The 17,219-nt window shown below is 45.2% G+C and overlaps 1 protein-coding gene across 2 annotated transcripts in view; it reads right to left on the bottom strand.

The window, feature by feature from the left end:
• pot1 (protection of telomeres 1 homolog) overlaps nt 1–16,405 on the bottom strand; it is a 53,141-nt gene extending 36,736 nt beyond the window's left edge. Inside the window, exons 1-3 of one of the 2 annotated variants that reach the window (XM_076733902.1) lie at nt 16,342–16,405; nt 1,666–1,799; nt 1,089–1,161 (exon numbers count right to left, since the gene is read on the bottom strand). In XM_076733902.1, the coding sequence (XP_076590017.1) occupies nt 1,089–1,161; nt 1,666–1,785 (193 nt within the window). In that variant the 5' untranslated portion in view covers nt 1,786–1,799; nt 16,342–16,405. The remainder of the gene's footprint in view (nt 1–1,088; nt 1,162–1,665; nt 1,800–16,341) is intronic. The other variant, XM_076733901.1, reaches the window with a different exon arrangement.
• Nucleotides 16,406–17,219: the final 814 nt, after the last annotated feature.

Here is a 17,219-nt window from a genome sequence, read left to right on the forward strand (position 1 = left end):
AACAAGCCTGAACCCACAGCACACAATCTGACCTTTGTGAACTTCTATATGGGAAATCTCATCACCAGCAAAACACCTTCACAGTGCTGACCTTTAAGGGAAGGGACTGAAGAGTGGAGGCCATCAGATCAGCTGGCTTTCTAAAGGCCACGAGTCAGCAGAACCTGGGTGTCAGCCTAGTAACTGCTAGTTTTCTGGCCACAATGGCTTGCCAAATAGCCTGCAATTAGTCACTACATCACCGAGCTTCCACCACCATCTGTTCCCCGAGGACATGAACATGAGTCTCACAAACAGTAAGTGGCTGCAGTTATATGGCAATTTTATCCAAAGCACTTCACTGTTCATTCACTCATTCACGGGCACACCGACGGCAGCGAGCGACCCCGCACAATGCTGGGGTGACCATCTGGAGCAATCTGGGGTTGAGTGTGTTGCCAAAGGACACTTCAACCAACACTGTGATCACTGGGCGACCTGCACAACCTCCTAAGCCACAGCTGCCCACGGAGCCCAAAACTTCACATTTCAACCCAAAGCGTAACATTTTTAAGACATTAGTAACTAAATGTAAAGCTTTATGCTGCTTTTGGATGGTTGCTGTTGATTCCATGTGTCTTTACTCGTTAAAATCTATGTATTCTTTCTTGTTAAAGCTAGTTTTGACAGAGATTTTAGTCTAATTTTGATCAGATTAAGTTTCAGATGAGCTTCAATCCCTTTCAGGTGAGTCAATGTTATATTTGTTTAAGTGCATCACAAAAATGATTGAGCTGAATTCTGCAAATCGGGTGTGTAAACACAGATAATATTGTTTGTTCAGGACACAACAGTCACCCAGTTAGTTACCAGTTAATGGTTGTCGGGCTGTCGAAAGCAAAATTAGCTAATTAACTAAAATCTCTACGCACAAACAAAGTGTACAAAGAGATGGTTTCTCCTGGTGACTGACAGTCTGCTGAATGGGATCCTTGTAGCAGCAGTTCCCTACAAACAGACAGCTGACACACACACAGACACACAGACACACACACACACACACACACACACAGACACACAGACACACACACACACACGTGGAGAGTTACCTTGAATGACGGCCTTCAGGATGAAGCTGTCAGCTGCTAACGACACCAGCGGACCTTTACGGACCACTTTACCCTGGAAATGCATTAAACATTAAACTTAGCGACAAACTGAAAAGCATTTAGCTCCGAGTGAAGCTCTGCAGAATTTCACTGAGGGCCTGTCAGCTGATCAAAGCCACATCAGAAATGTGAGCAGCGTTGATGAGCGCCTCGGGGAAATGAGCTGCGAGACAGAAGGTGGATTATTCTGCTCCTTTGGTTTTCATAAATACAGTATATTCCTGCAGAGTACTAATCAAGAAGAACGAAATAACTTCACAGACAGAAACAGAGAAACTAGGTGGATGTGAACAGATGGTGGCTGGTGGCAGATAAACGAAACGGGAATAAAGAAGAAATACATGGAAATCAGGGCAGGAAAATACCAAGAGAAGAGGAAAATGCATGAAATTCTTGAACTCTACAGAAAAGATGTGCCTGCACAAACCACCTTTAAGCTTTTCCATAAAGCTGATAAAGTTTCTCATCAGCGTGTGAAAATGAAAGTCTTTCTGGTCACGACCTGATGTCAACACACCTTGACCATTTTGTCCGATGAGTCGGTGCCGGCGCCGATGAGCGAGATGGGAATCCTGGTCGTGTGTGCTGGTACCTGGGCGTCCGGCCCCGCCCCCGTCGACAGCACACGGACAGGCATGACATAAAGGTGAGCTGAGGGACGTGAACGGAAAAACACGATTCATTTCTGAGGCGACAAACAGTTCGGGTTAGAGTTCAGTGTCAGCTTTAATTGGACTCTGGGTTTGTCGATAGTGATGTCAGCAGCGGATCACCTGACAATGCTGAGTTCATGTCTGTTTGCTCTGAGCAGAAGTGAACGTTGGTGGTTTCAGGCTTTAAATTGTCGTCTGTCTCAGCAGACAGGCCACACAGCTGCTGATCCGGCCTGTGATCTGCGGTTTTAAGGTCTATGGTTTCAAGTCCAGTCCAGACTGTCCTCCACCACAGACGACTCATTACCGGGATAAAACCTCTGACAGGAAACACCAGATCCATGTCGACAGCACGGCAGGAGGGTTAAAGTCTGTGAGGCATTTCATAGAGAAACCCAGAAAAGTGTTGGCCATGTTCCCAGCAGGTAGCACGTTGCTTCCTGTCAGAGCTCGTTAGTTTGATTTCCGGCAGATTTGACTCGCGAGTCCCTCTGTGGTACCTCGTCGACCGAGGACGGCGGGGCGGGAACAGCCTGCGAGGCAGACGAGCTGTTCACTCGGCCGTACAGTCAGCCGCTCAGTCAGGCAGAAAACACAGCCAGGAAAAAATAAAATCAAATAAACCTCTCTGATTCAGACCAGAGGGGAGGAGCCGGAGGCCGAAATTAAAGCAGGATGAGTGATTCATTCATGAGTCCGGAGCTTCTCTGATGATTTCGTGAACTGACCTACAGCTGCTACCAGTCAGCCCGGCGGTCTGTCTGCCCCCCAACGCGTCACAGAGCTCACAGACTCACCTTCTCCTGCAGGTTCATTAGCCAGGACGCTGGAGCTGCGGCTCACCTGACAGCTCAGAAAGATTTCAACAGCTTAAACGCCAGAATTAGTGTGTCAGCCTGGTGTCGCTGTCACACATGAACAAAGGCAAAACTTGCATCCTTTTTTTTTTGGGGGGGGGGGGGGCACACCGCGGTTACACAAAAACTGCTCATTACTGAAAGCTGACATCAAGTGTCTGCTCAGATTCTTTGTTCTTTGTTCAGATGCAAACAAATACAAAAGCTTCATCCTTTTCTAAACATATGTCGAATTTGGAAAAAAAAACAAAACAAAACAAAAAAAAACAAGGAAATGATGATGCAGCATAAAGCAAAGGGACATAAATACAAAAAGCAGTGCAAGTCAAGTCAGTTTCAAAGGTGCAGTGAAAACCAAACGCCTCACCAGGCCTGAAACGACCTCACGCTGGAGGAACTGGACCAACGTATCTGCTTGTGATTTTTCTGAAGACACGCGATTAAACACATGAAACTACAGGCCGGATAGTAACTTGGCAACTCCATGGCCACACCGCATCCTGACAAAATCCACCTGCATGGTAAAATCCTGCCACCTGGACCTGCTGGACCTTATCTGAACCTGCAGCGGGCTGACCTGCCGCCTCCTGTGGCCGCTTTGTTTGGCAGCTTCATGTAAATGAATGGCACAGACTGAGCTGAGTCAGAGTCCTTCCCACAGAGCAGCAACATATCAGAGACCACCAGTTGGCTGTAAACAGTCCACTGATCCCCGCGGTGGGACAGCAGCTGATCCCAGCCAAATGACGGCCGGGCCACCCCGAGCAGACGGCGGCCTTGCTGCTCCTCGCGGCGTCGCCGAAACCCACCGCCCGGCTGCTCCGGGACAGTCATTAAATCAGAGGGTCACTCAAGTTCATCCCTGCAACATCGTTCATGAGGAACAGAGAGGCTGAGAGGGACAGAGGACAGATCTCCAAACAGCAGCTCACTGCTGAACCTCGGGCTCAGTGCAGCAGTTAGGACCACAAACCAGACATGACTTTTAGGGTGGGAGGGCGCAGACGGTCGCACGGACTCAACGACTCCTCAGCTGTTCTCCTCAAAAGACCGCGGGACCTGCTGAGCTGCAACGATGAGCTGATGAGTCGATCAAAAGAAAATCAATGCCAAACATCTTGATTATTGATTTGTCATTTTCATTTTTCAAAGCAATAATGTCAAATGTCAAACATCTGCCGGCTCCAGCTTCTTAAACGTCACTTATGACAGTAAATGAAGAGTCCGTTTGGACAAAAGAAGCCATGTGAAGACGTGAAAACAGAGATGAGCATTTTTTACAATTCTGCAATATTTCATGAAGTAAATGATGTGAAAATAATCGGCAGATTAATTGATGGTTAGTAGTTATCCCTGTTAGCTCTGTCACACCAATTTCATTCTTTCATAAGTTTTATTTAAAATACTGCCTAAAATATATAATAAATGATTAGTAGATTGACAGAAAATTAATCAGCAACAATTATTGTTGACCTGGTGAACATGGCGAAGCATTTAGCAGCTAAAGATGCACATATTTGCACACTGGACACTGGATTTAACGTTCAGCAGGTGGAAACAAACACGGCTCCAGATGATGATAATGTTGCTTCAAAGCTGCTGGACGTGTAAATAAGCAAACGCCTGCTGTCAAGTTCTTCATATCAAATTAAAGCTGATAATACGTCAATGCTGTGTTTGCAATTTGGTTCTGCTGCATCCAAGTGGCCAAAGAAATCAGCTATCGCAGGTTACAGAATGCACTACTGTTATGCAAATATTTGGAGTTGGGTGCATTGAGACAAACATCCAGTCAGGTGTTAATTCGGATCCAGTCATCCATTAAAGCGTTGCAGAAGCAGAGGGTGCAGCAAGGTGATTAAAGGTGAAACCTGAAACCATGAAAACCCTGCAGAGGACGTGACGGAAATATGGCATTTATGTTCGTTTCATGTGTTCATCAGATGTGAGTCGCCGGCTGACACATTCAGAGGATAACCAAAGTTAACGGAGAGACAATTATTAACACAAACAGCACAAGAGCACAGAACACGACTCAAACATCCACTGAGAAACAAACCAAACTCTTAACGCCCATATTTAATTGCTATTTTACAATCTTAATTTTCCAAAGTACACTCATTAATTACGGACTCACACACACACACACACACAGCTCAGCGTCGGCTGCAACCTGAAGGTTCATTTTCCACCACATAAAAGCTCCAGCTGCCACAGGCGCACGCTCCAGCAGCTTCACCTATTGAATAAATAAAAAATAAACTCGCACAGCTCAGCAGGTGATTTCAGGGGTTTTTATCAGGTCAGGAGCAGCTTGCGAGCGCAGAGCAGAGGGAGCGTGTCGAGGGAGAGCGGCTCTGCAGTGCTCAAAGAAGCCCATTTATTAAAACCATTTAAAACCACACTTCAGCGCTGAGTCACAGGTTCTCTGTGGACGAGAGCTGGAGAAAAAAGGCTAACAGACAGACGGACCCTCGACACAGACACTCCTGTTTAAATTGTCTCATATCTCACATCCGCATTGCACTTCCTCCAGGGAAAAAAGTAAAAGGTTACATCTTTAAAAAAGCCACTCGGCTGCTGCTTCACCCTGCACGACCGCTGAGTGCAAACATGTAGGCAGGACAGACCTTTGAATCACAGACGGCAGTTCAAGCCAATCAATGATTTTACATTCACAATGGAGGAAATGTGTACGCACAGCGTGAAACATGTCACTCGTACACAGCATTTACACCTGCTATGAAAGTGCAAACTGTTCTGTAGATGAGGAAGAACACGTTAATGGAGGGTGTAAATGCATCCTCATCAGACCCGCCTGACCACACCTGGACGTCGTCTGGCTCGCACTGTGTTCGGACCTTAAGCAGGTGTAAACACAATCTGTACAATGTGCTGGCATCCGTACGCAACATAACACTGATACAGATATTTGTGTTCAGCTAGTATGAAATGTACATCGCTGCTCAAATTTAAAGAGGGAGCAGCCTGAAGGGTGAAAGAGACAGGCCTCTAATTACTGACTATACGTCTATTCTGTGCCATTAAAGCGCCAAATGCATTAGTCAACAGAAGGCCAAACTGTGGTCACATTTAGGCAGCAAAACTACAGGGTTAGGCTGAGAAAAAGATCATGGTTTGGGTTAAAATAGGCCCTTTCCAGACCCTGTTTCCAGAACAGTAAATCAACGTTTTAGGCAGAAACAGTATCTATGCTGATTGTTCACCAACAGGGAATTGAATCTCTCACCCTGACGGCATAAACGTCGACCACAATGAGCAGTTAAACTACAGGATATTTCATCTTTTCGTGTTGTTTAATCTGATTCATCATCAGAAAAGGCTTAAAATATTCATGGCGGAGGCACAATGACACACACTTTGTAGTGGAGAGTCTTCTTATCTATGCATCCCCAAAAATCATCTGTTATCTCCTCGCCCCTGGGATGGAAACACAGATCCAAAAGGTTTATTTCCACGCAGACTGGAGGAGTTTCCTCTGCAGCAGGAATCGGAGAAATCCTCCCAGAGGGCAGCAGGAGACGAACCTCGCCACATGCAGCTGATAAGACGCTGTGAAAAAGCAGCGGATCCTCATAGTTTGGTGGTTTATCAATGATGATGACTAAACTCTGATTACTGTGTTTCTTGTTTTTCATATCCCCTCACATACGCACTCCTGCAGTAGATATTACGGGACTCTGGTCGTGTGGGTACTTCCACAGCCGAGCTGACACATACAATAATATAAAATGCAAGCCTAATCAAGCCGAACCCACTGCTGACGAATTCATCGATTATTTGTTTCATTTAGGAAACATCGGAAAACTGAAAAGAGAAAAAAACAAACTGAAATTGACCACAAACAACAAAACTGATGGAAGAGTTGAAGGGTGGTCGAAACGGCGGGCGGTGTAGGGGTGGAACTGAGAACCGGTTCCAGTTGGGAACCGGATGCAAACAGTCCAATCCATCAGAATGATCCGCCTCTGAGCTGATCAGTTCCTTTTAAAGTGAACTGTGGATATTTTATGTTTCTGTGTACGTTTAACCTGCTGCTGCAACAAAAGAATTTCCCAAATTGGGATCAATAAAGTAAAAGTCCAAGTCATCATGTGGACTCGGGGACTTCTTCACTGCTGAGAGGAATCACTGACGTTTGGGGCCATCCTCGTTCAAACCTCAAAGACGTGAGCGTACACAGCGTTTTGTACGTCAGCTCGTCACTGCTGCTTCTGTTTGTGCCACTGTGAAAAGCTGACTTCTCAAACCTTAAAAAAATAAAAATATGACCTTAATGATGGCGCACGTTTCTCTGCTTGCAGAAGCAGATTTGGATAATCTTCTCCAAACTGAAACACTGAAGACTTGCTGACTGCAGGCACAACACTGACTGGTTTTATCGGTTTAATGGAGGTGGTTAGAGGTTTTAATGAGCTCCTATGGAGCTATCACCTCACTGAAAAAATGATTTCTACTAAAATTAAGTCTCACTGTTGGCTGAGAACCACTTGGGGCCAAAGCTGTCAGATAAGGCGACAGAATCAGCAGGACTGTAATTATAGTATCAGAGAAGATGACAACTTAATAATAGCATATAATTGCACAGAGGTTTTTGTCGAAAAACATACCTTACAGCAATGTGAGATATCTCGAACGTGTGGCTGTGGGATTAGACACTTTAAAAACGTCAGCCCATCGTGCTGAGAGAGTACAGAAAGGCTGACGCACATCGTTAACTCACATCATAATTCATTTGCAAACGACTTGAATACATTCTGTAAACTCTCAAATTAAAGACGGTATTCAAATAAAAGCAGAGACGATGAGGAAGGTTGGCAAGAAATCATCGAGGAGGGGTGGAAGCACCTGCAACCGTGATGCCTCACCTGTGATAAATCCAGTATAACGCATGTTTCCACAGCACTGAATCCATCAGTAAAACAGGTCATTTCAAACCTACCTGCTTCTACTTTGCTGTTTATGGTCAGTAATACCACTGTCAATGAAACGCAACACTTCCTGCACATATTTCACATTAAAAGCCTGCCAGGAAGAGGATGGAGAGTGTCTTTCAAGCTTTTATAGTGAAAGCTACAGAAAAAATTCCGAATCTTCAATATCTACATGTGGGAAGAAGTGAAGCACATTTTACATCATTGAGAGAGAGAGAGAGAGAGAGAGAGAGAGAGAGAGAGAGAGAGAGAGAGAGAGAGAGAGAGAGAGTGAGAGAGAGAGGGAGACTTCAGGACAGCCACTTCCTGTTCAGTTCACCTGTCACCTGTCCTGTTACATTACAGTTAACGCCTCCACATTTTTTTTCATCCAAGCCGGACAAGATGAGGAAAATATAATCCTGGCTAATAACAGCAGCGTGATTAAATCTGTGATTACTCTATAAATTCAGCCGCAGACACATACTGTAGTCTGATGCATTAATCATACCACATGTGTGATACGTTTGCCATTAGTCAATAATTTAACATTTCTGGCACAATCGTTTATCTGGATAAAGACTGAGACTTAACTGGTCTTTTCTGAAAAGTCTTTCCAAACATCGAACAGACACAGAGCAGCACGTCTTACTCCAGGAACCCGTCTGTGGCTGAGTCTAAACACTGCAGTCCAGACAGCAGCATGGACACAGTAACAAACAACAACAGAGGCTTTCATCTTTGGCTCGGTCATGGAATTAATTAACATTAATACGCTACAGCTGAGTACATTTGCCACCAACAGATGTCTCACAGTGAGCAAAACCACCATCAATTTGTAAAGACATTGGTCAAATGTAAACATGAAAGCGTGGCTCTTGCAGTATGAAAGACGCATTTTCAGATTCCCACTTCAAATTAAAGCTGATCAACCCTTCAGCCCAAAGTTCAGCCTCTCAGTGTCACTTAAACACAGCTCAGCCATCAAAATGTGGTCGCATTTCAGTCAGGTTTATGCACAATTGACAGATTTATCTCAGCGTCCTGCTGGACAGCTTCAGTCTGCTCTTTCAGCCTCTTCAGCAGGCAACCAGCCACAGCCTGGAGTCTCTTTTTCAGTCCAACCAGCAATGTATGAGGTGCAAAGAGGTGAAATAAGTGGCAGGTGGTCCCTGTGATGCAGCAGCCACTGAGGCAAAAAAGGAGAAATACCAGGATGCCACCGCCAGATGAAAGTCAGCGGTCCAGCGGGGGGTCGCCGGGGTCACGCATTGTGTGATCTGTCCCACAGCGAGCGGCCGCCGCTTCAAAAGCAGGAGGGAGCGCTCGACTTCTGACTCACAGACGGGTGGAGACAGGACGAGTAAGCTCTTCAGACCTCATGGATATTCACCAGCAGCGAGGAGAATCCAGGAGCTGAGCGAGCAGCTGACTAAGGTCACATTCAGTCGGTTGAATCTGTAAACGCATCTTTTTCTCTCGGTTTCAGCCCTCTGTCGGACTAAAAGGCCATTTTTCTCCTTTCAAAACAGACCTTTACCAAACCGCCACCAGCCGCCTGCAACTTCTCTTTAAATGCCAACACAGCCAAGCAGATCGCAGGGCTCTTGTCATCATCCCGTATTTACGCTGATTTTGCAAGACGGCGCTGAGATAATAAAAAATAAAGACTTTATCACCACAGAGCATCAGCTTGGAATGACTGCTGGTTAACAGGTCGTGTTTATGGGCCACCATAAATAAGTACAGGCCACCACTGCAGAGCGGTTCAGCAAATAATGAATGTTTTGATAATCAACTAATCGAAGCAATGCCAAATTTTATTATTTCCAGCATTTCAAAAAACTAAGTTTATTCCTTGTGTTATTGTATGATGTTCTTTCAAACCACTTGGCGAGTAGAGACAAGGCCACAACAGTACAAAACAAACGGAGTTAAATGGACGCTGGCGATGCAGCCATGCACTGAGAATACAGGGGAAATGTAACTGATATATATTTGATCAGCTCAAGTTTTAAGTTTCTATTGTGCAGAACTAACGGGTTCACTTCAGCCTGTGGTTCTGTTATACTCCAGCATCTCCCTGACCTAATTTCAGCTGTTTGGTGTTTGCTAAATCTGTCGTCTCCTGCAGATTTGTGTCCATTTTGACAGACAAACACACCTTTACAGGTTCATTCCAAAACAAACGTAACAGACAGAAAAACCCTTCATTTCCTGTACCTCACACCACGTGAGGTACACAACGCCTGGCACTGGCTGGATTACTGTGCCCACCTTGGCAGACGCTGCCACAGCGAGTGCCGTGCATCATGACACAGACCCAACAAGTCAATGTCGAAATTTCTGGAATCCATTTCAATCAATTTAATGGATTAGCCGTCTCAGCCCAACGGCAGAGTTGAGAAGACTTTCTGTTGTCTCAAACTTTTTCTGTGTTGGCGCATCTTAAATGCTGATTGAGCCGATCAAACCGCACAGCTGTTGTCATTAACCTGTGTTTATGTTGATTTCATCAGACAGCGTCTTGACTATGGAACAATGGTTTGGTCAGCCGGCCTGCTGTCCCATTCCTTAACCAGATGTTGGCTGTGATGCAGTTTTGTTGTTTGCCCACTGAAGAAAAGCAGGAGGCCCAATAAGAGGACAGACGTGGACAGAGGCGTCTCCAAAAACAACCTGGAATCACTGCGGACGCAAATCACCTGCACTCATTTCCTTTAAGGACCTGCTGCTCTCATTAATTACTACAAAGTGAACATACACGTTCCAGATCTTTCAAATTAAAGGCAAAATACAGCAAATGACACCTTTTCTTTGTGCCAGCAATGAGCTGAGAAAGGTAGCAACGCACGAGCGAAAGGCGAGGAAGAAGAAGAAGACCAAACGAAAACATGGATGTAAGCAAAACAACTCATTTTTGCAAGATGAAAGTGCTGTAGCTCTCGGCTGCTTTAGCACTGAGCGTCGATGTGAAAGACAAAAAGTGTGGTTGATATCAAAGCAGCAGAGGCCACAATGACTTTTAGTCCAGAGCACAGGATCCTACATGTCCCATAATGCAACAGATGCACACAATGCACTAGATCCTCCCTGCTACTAATGCCAAATTCTCACCATATGGGCTGGATGGAGATGGGAAAGAGTCCCACAGTAACGACTCGCGAGCGTCTGTATGTTTACAGAAGTGATCTAACAGGGTTTGAAACACTGAGCGCGGACAACATCACACCACATCTATCAAATCTTGGTTTAATTACATTGAAAAGCAGTCTCGCCTGATGTGAGGCATCTGTTTGTCAAAAACTCACACATGACATGAACACACACACGTATACAAGCTCCTTATACGGAATAAACCACCAACAGCTCAGCAGGAAATCTTCCTAATGACGTTTTGTGCAGCTGTCACTTGTTGTGTTTAAACTTTTTCACTTAGGAAGCGGATTGTGATGCAACTGTTAATCATTTACTCTACAATGAAGCTGTAAAACACGAAGTGGAAGAATTAAGAGGAAAATAAGCTTTAAAATGGCCCATTGTGGGCGAGGTATTTGTAATCCTCTACCACTGCCACATTCTCCCCCACAATACGCAGAGGTTGTGTGGTCGTCCTGGTCCTTCTGAAATCAATAACCATCTCCTTGGTCTTGGCCACGTCAAGCAGCAGGTGATTTCTACCAGACCATTCCACAAAATCGCCCCCCACTGCTCTGTATTCCTCCTCTCGTCCATCCTTTATACACCCCACCACCGCTGAGTCGTCCCAAAACTTCTGTAGGTGGCACAATGAAGGGTTGTACTGAAAGTCTGAGGTGTACAAGGTGAAGAGAAAAGGAGACAGAACAGCTTCTCCCGGCAGCTATCTACAGCACCCACTTCCATATGAGCATATGACTGAGATGTTTTGGACACACACATACACACACCATGAGGGAGATGAAGGCAGTGTTGTTCTACAGAGTAAATAAAACCAAATTATAATTACTATATGTAGTAATTAATTCGATAGGTCATTGAAATCAAATCAATCTACAAGTAAAAAAAAAATCATTCATGCCACACACACACACACACACACACACACAAAAGGAAAAGACACCATTTCAAGGGAAGGAAGGAAGGACATCTACAGCACCTGAAACACCAGCTGTCACTAATAACACGTTCAATAAAACACTGCCACGTAAGAGGCAATAAGTCCACACATGTTCCGCCCGGCTGATTACATTCAAAAGAAAACAATTCTAAATAATTTAGGATTGTTTTCTTTTGAACGTTCATAGAAGGTCACGACACCATATGATATCATGACATCACCAGTGACGTCAAGACCCATGACATCACCGGTGCCTTTGATGCGCATCAAAGACCCATGACGTCACCGGTGTCTTTGATGAGATCAGAGGCACACATATCTAAATATAGCCTCACAGGTGAATAATTTTCACATCAAACACAAACTACAATTTCCAGATCAAGAAACAAACTGCGACATATCTACGAATAATTTCAGATCAAGAAACAAACTGCGACATATCTACGAATAATTTCAGATCAAGAAACAAACTGTGACATATCTACAAATAATTTCAGAGGTTGTGAAGGACTACTAACAAAATGCCAATGACAGACGATAATTTCAACGATCCCCAGTGCAGTTCACAGGAAACTCAGGAATTGCAGGTGAGCAGGCTTGAAAAGCCACAAACTGCAAAGATGGAAGAGCAGGAGGCAGCCTGTCAGACTCTCCCGGAGTGGGAGACTCTGAAAAAGCAGACTGAGGATCTCGCTGCTGTGGTGGCTCTGCTTGACTCCAGGCGGAAGGTGAAAGGTGAAGAAATGAAGACGCTACAGGCAAAAGTGTGTGATCTTCAAAATCAACTTGAGGACACTCAGCAAGCCCATCGTGATGAAGTGGCCATGCTTCGTTCTGACCTAGCTACAGTAGATGAAGAGATCAAACACTTGAAGGAGAGTGCAGAAAATCTTCAGCACAATCTGAAGAAGGCTGAGCAGCTAATCTGCAGCCAAGAAGTCTTGCTACAAAAGCAAAAGAAGGAACTTGTTTTGAAGCAGAAAATCATGGATGATATTAACAGCATCTCAAACAGCCTGTTAAAAGTCATCAATGAGGAGAGAGGCTGGCTGAAATGGCAGTTACAGGCCAGAAAGAAACGAATGGTTTTGGCTGAAATCCCAGTACAACTCCTCTCACCTGAGAAAGGGTTAGGGTTAGGGAGGGTGCAGCCCCCCGAGCTGCAACCTCCGCACGACCCCCCGCAGGGCGAGAAGCAGGGAGAGGAGTGCGTGCTGGAAGAGGTCCTGCGCAGGGGGGTCTGGGGGCTTCACCCTCAGGAGGAGAGCCTCACGGAGTCTGTGCACAGAGAGCTGCTGCGCAGGGGGCTCCTGGGGCTGTGTGGCTACCCGGACAGCGACGAGGGCCTCAAGGACAGCGAGGGGAGCCTCCTGGAGAACGAGGAGCAGAGCGAGGAGGGCCTCCCGCAGAACGAGGAACAGAGCGAGGGGAGCCTCCCGCAGAACGAGGAGCAGAGCAAGGAGGGCCTCCCGGAGAACGAGGAGCAGAGCGAGGAGGGCCTCCCGCAGAACGAGGAACAGAGCGAGGGGAGCCTCCCGGAGAACGAGGAGCAGAGCGAGGAGGGCCTCCCGGAGAACGAGGAGCAGAGCGAGGAGGGCCTCCCGGAGAACGAGGAGCAGATCGAGGAGGGCCTCCAGGAGAACGAGGAGCAGAGCGAGGAGGGCCTCCTGGAGAACGAGGAGCAGAGCGAGGAGGGCCTCACGGACAGCGAGAAGCCTCCTCCTCCTGCAGAGACTCCTGCTCCTGAAGTCAGGTACAGATGTCTGTTGCGTCGCCAGGCTGACCGTCTACTAAAATTTGGTTGGTGCGTTTTAAGGACAGCGGGGGCCGGTCTCCAGCATGTTTTAAGAAGGGATGGGCACCGACTTTCGGTACTTTTTTGGTACCGACCGAATTCCCGCTGAAGTAGCGAGTATCGATTCACGGGAAATCCGTCGGTACCACATTTCGGTACCTGAACGCACTTTTTTTTTTTTACCCTGTACGCACCTTGACGTTATGCGTCGGCGAGAGCAGAGGATGCGGTGACACGGTTACGTCAGTGGTTGCTTTATCTTCAGAGGCGGACCGTAAGAGCTCCATAGTCTGGCTTCATTTTATCAAGCTGGATGCTGACAACGCGCGGTGCAACATTTGTGATGCGAAGTGCAAAGCCAGCAAGGGAAACACGTCCAACTTGAGGAAGCACTTGGTTAAACACCAAATATGCATCAATTAGCATAATTTTATACAGTTATTTATTTTGAATCTATTTATTTTTAAGTTATTTACTTTATCCCCACACACATTTTTCTCAAGTTCTATGTTGGAGTTATTTAACTTGATGTTATTGAAGAATAAATGTTCAAAATTCCGAAGTTTTGACTATTTTTTTAAATATACAAAATAACTTTAATTACCAAACACATATCCCCCCCCAAAAAAGTATCGAAAACAGGTACCGAAAAATACCGGTATCGATTCGCAGGTACCGAGTATCAGTATCGTATCGATTCAGATGTGAAAGGTACCCATCCCTAATTGTGGCTGAGACGGCTGCATCTAACAGTGAGGTCGTCTTCCACTCCTGCAGCTCAAAGCTCACTTCACTTTCTCTTTTATATTTATAAGAATACAGACAAAACCTTTCAACCAAACATTCATTCAATAAGCTCCAATTCCTACATCACAGGAAACCAGTAATAGACAGGTCAGGGGTTAAAGGTCACAGCACTCAGGTGCAACATCCTATTACTGCAAACACTGAATAACAACAAATGTCAAGTACAGTTAACTTTCAATAACGCCTGATCTGAACCCTGAGAGGGTAAAATGACATCAGCGCTGTGTGGCCTGACGTAATTCTACCACCTCCACAGGTGTACTCACTCAATGGAGAACAAAGTGTCCCATCTGCTTTCACTGATGGTGGAAACGACTAGAAACCAATAACACACTCGTAGCATGAAGGACAAGGAGTCACGACACAAACTTAAAATGAGCAAGAACATATTAGATCCAAGGAAAGTGATATCAAGCTCTCTCTGATGGTGTGTCACGCTTATGTATGGCGATTCTATGACACTTTATGTCACTTTGATGAGTGGACTGGCATAAAACAGCCTGATTCTGACTGATATATACCACTTCTGACTGTTAGCACAGCTGCCACGTAAAAACAGCAGGTGCCATGTAAAAGTGGCAGCTTATGCAGCTATAGCAGAGAAACCACTCATTGTAGAGAGCTGTTATGAGACCTTAATGTCAGTGGAACAGCGATGTGGTTCACATTAGCCATCATGCTACATCAGTGGGAAGTGATGCTGTGTGTGCTGGTTTAACCAAAGACCTGATGTTTTTTGAGCAAAGAACAAGCCAAGGAATAATCATGTGACACTAAATCAGAGGATAAGTTGATGGCGTGGAACATCAGTGACCTGCTATTTCTACAAGAGCCAGAACAACAGCTGTGGAAATAAACATTAGCATCACTCTCACAATCAGCGTGGGCCAATGGGAGAGGAGGGTACCATCACCAAGGCAACAGCATCCCAGTTTGTGCCTCATTATTCTGGACTGCAACATGGGTTTAAAGTCTTTTTATGACTCAGCAGACGGAATATTTTTACATCCAGATGGTTGGAGGAGTCATTGGGGGTTCTGTACAACAGCAGTATGTGTTTTAAACGGCCGTCTGGGTTTTCAAACATCGCTGCTTCGAGAAACCGATAGTACTTCTGCGCCACTGCCAACTTACTGTACTTGTACCCAGTAAACAGTATCTGCCGTGCTGGTCCACCTGTCCAACACTGTCATACAGTCTGAGGGGGAGTAATAAACAACTCACGCTAACATGAACAGCGATCACTCATATACCGAAACATTTGTATCGTTAGCTCAGCCAACTTAAGTTCGGCTAGTTAACTGGTGGCTTGTTAGCCTGCTAGCTAACTTTAGCACACACCACCAGGGCAGCGTAACCTCCCGTTTAACGTTAGCGAGGAAATAAACAGCTTAAAGAAGCACTAGGGACAAGTACGCGGATACTACATCTACTACACAAACTAATTTTAAACAGTAAAAGTAACATTAAGCTAGCGAGCGAGACAAATCCTGCCGTTTTGAACGTTCAGGAAACTCGTTTCCAAAATCCTTCGATTCAAAGTTGCGTTGATTGTCTGAAACCGTGCACAGAAAACAGGAGATCATATAGAAGCTTTTATTAATTAATAGACGCTATTGGCAAATTCGGTAAAGATTCAATACAGAATGACGCACGTTTTTGAGATAATATTTCAACTTTCCCCTCGGACGGCGAGCATGGAAATTAGCATGATCAAATTAGCATTTAATAGGCAAGGGAAACATAACTGCGCATTAGCCGTAAGCCGAATTGTTTAGAGCCATGTACAGATCTCTAAAATGTCCAAAATCGCACTCTACATGCTGTATGTCTGCGCCAATAAGTAAGGCAAACCAAAAACGTGACAATTTTTAGATCGGGTCTCGTCACGTATTCTCTACTCGGCAAGCTCCTACAAACTAATGAACAGCATTTCTACTACAGTTAATAAAAGTACCATGGTGGTAAAATACACATCATAAGCAGCCAGTATTTAAAAGGAAACAAGACATCAACGTTACATAACAGAAGTAAAAGAGGAAACTTACGGCGGCAGGAGTTCGGTTTGTTTTCCCTCGCTCGGGTTCGAACTGAGACGCCGAAATGTTGCGCATGCGCGTTGGGAAGCCCAGCACAAATCCTGTTTACACTCAAGTGAAAGCGACTGTATTTAAAGTAATGGGAAACAGGAAATAAAGTCAGAAAAACAATATACAGTATAATAACATCAGGTAAACAAATAAATAAATAATAGGGACAGCTGAGGACTTCTCGGTGACTCCCTCCCTTTGATTGCTGCATTTGGGAGGTATTTCTACAGCACTCCATCCTGTCAGGAGTCAAAATAAGGTGAGCTGCTGAAGTCCAGATCAGAAAGCCACCCTGGGAGAGTCTGGTTTGAGATGACATGCATCTGTTATGTTTACCCCCTGATCCATCCTGGCCTGCTCCCCAGCTGTCACGTGCAGTGTGCAGTACATTCCTGCTACATTGCACATATTGATGATATAAACCTATATCACTGAATTCTCCTGAACCTGCCAGGTTTGAACTCCCAAGGACACAAGTTTGAAGTTTGTGTATTTGTACTGCAAAAGCCCTTTAGGCCTTGCACATTCCTTTGCACCCTATTTTGTGCTGATTGTATCACTGATGATATGGAGAATGTCTTCGAGCCTTCCCAGAGATGGGCCTGAAAATCTAAATTGCGTCCAGTGACACAAGAGAACGAGTCAGGATGTTACCAAAAATCATTAGGAATCATCTGCAGGGGAGAGCCATTATCCAGAGGGGATTTCATATCAATCTGTGTAGTAATTATTGAGATATCTTTCTGTGGATAAATCTGGATTAATCAGCATCATTATGCGCAGGGCAGAAACAACAACTTCCCTCTCATCAAGCGGCAGCTCTGCTCTGAGCGATC

The sequence above is a fragment of the Chaetodon auriga genome, chromosome 6 (genome assembly GCF_051107435.1).
Source record: "Chaetodon auriga isolate fChaAug3 chromosome 6, fChaAug3.hap1, whole genome shotgun sequence".
NCBI classification, from domain to species: Eukaryota; Metazoa; Chordata; class Actinopteri; order Chaetodontiformes; family Chaetodontidae; genus Chaetodon; species Chaetodon auriga.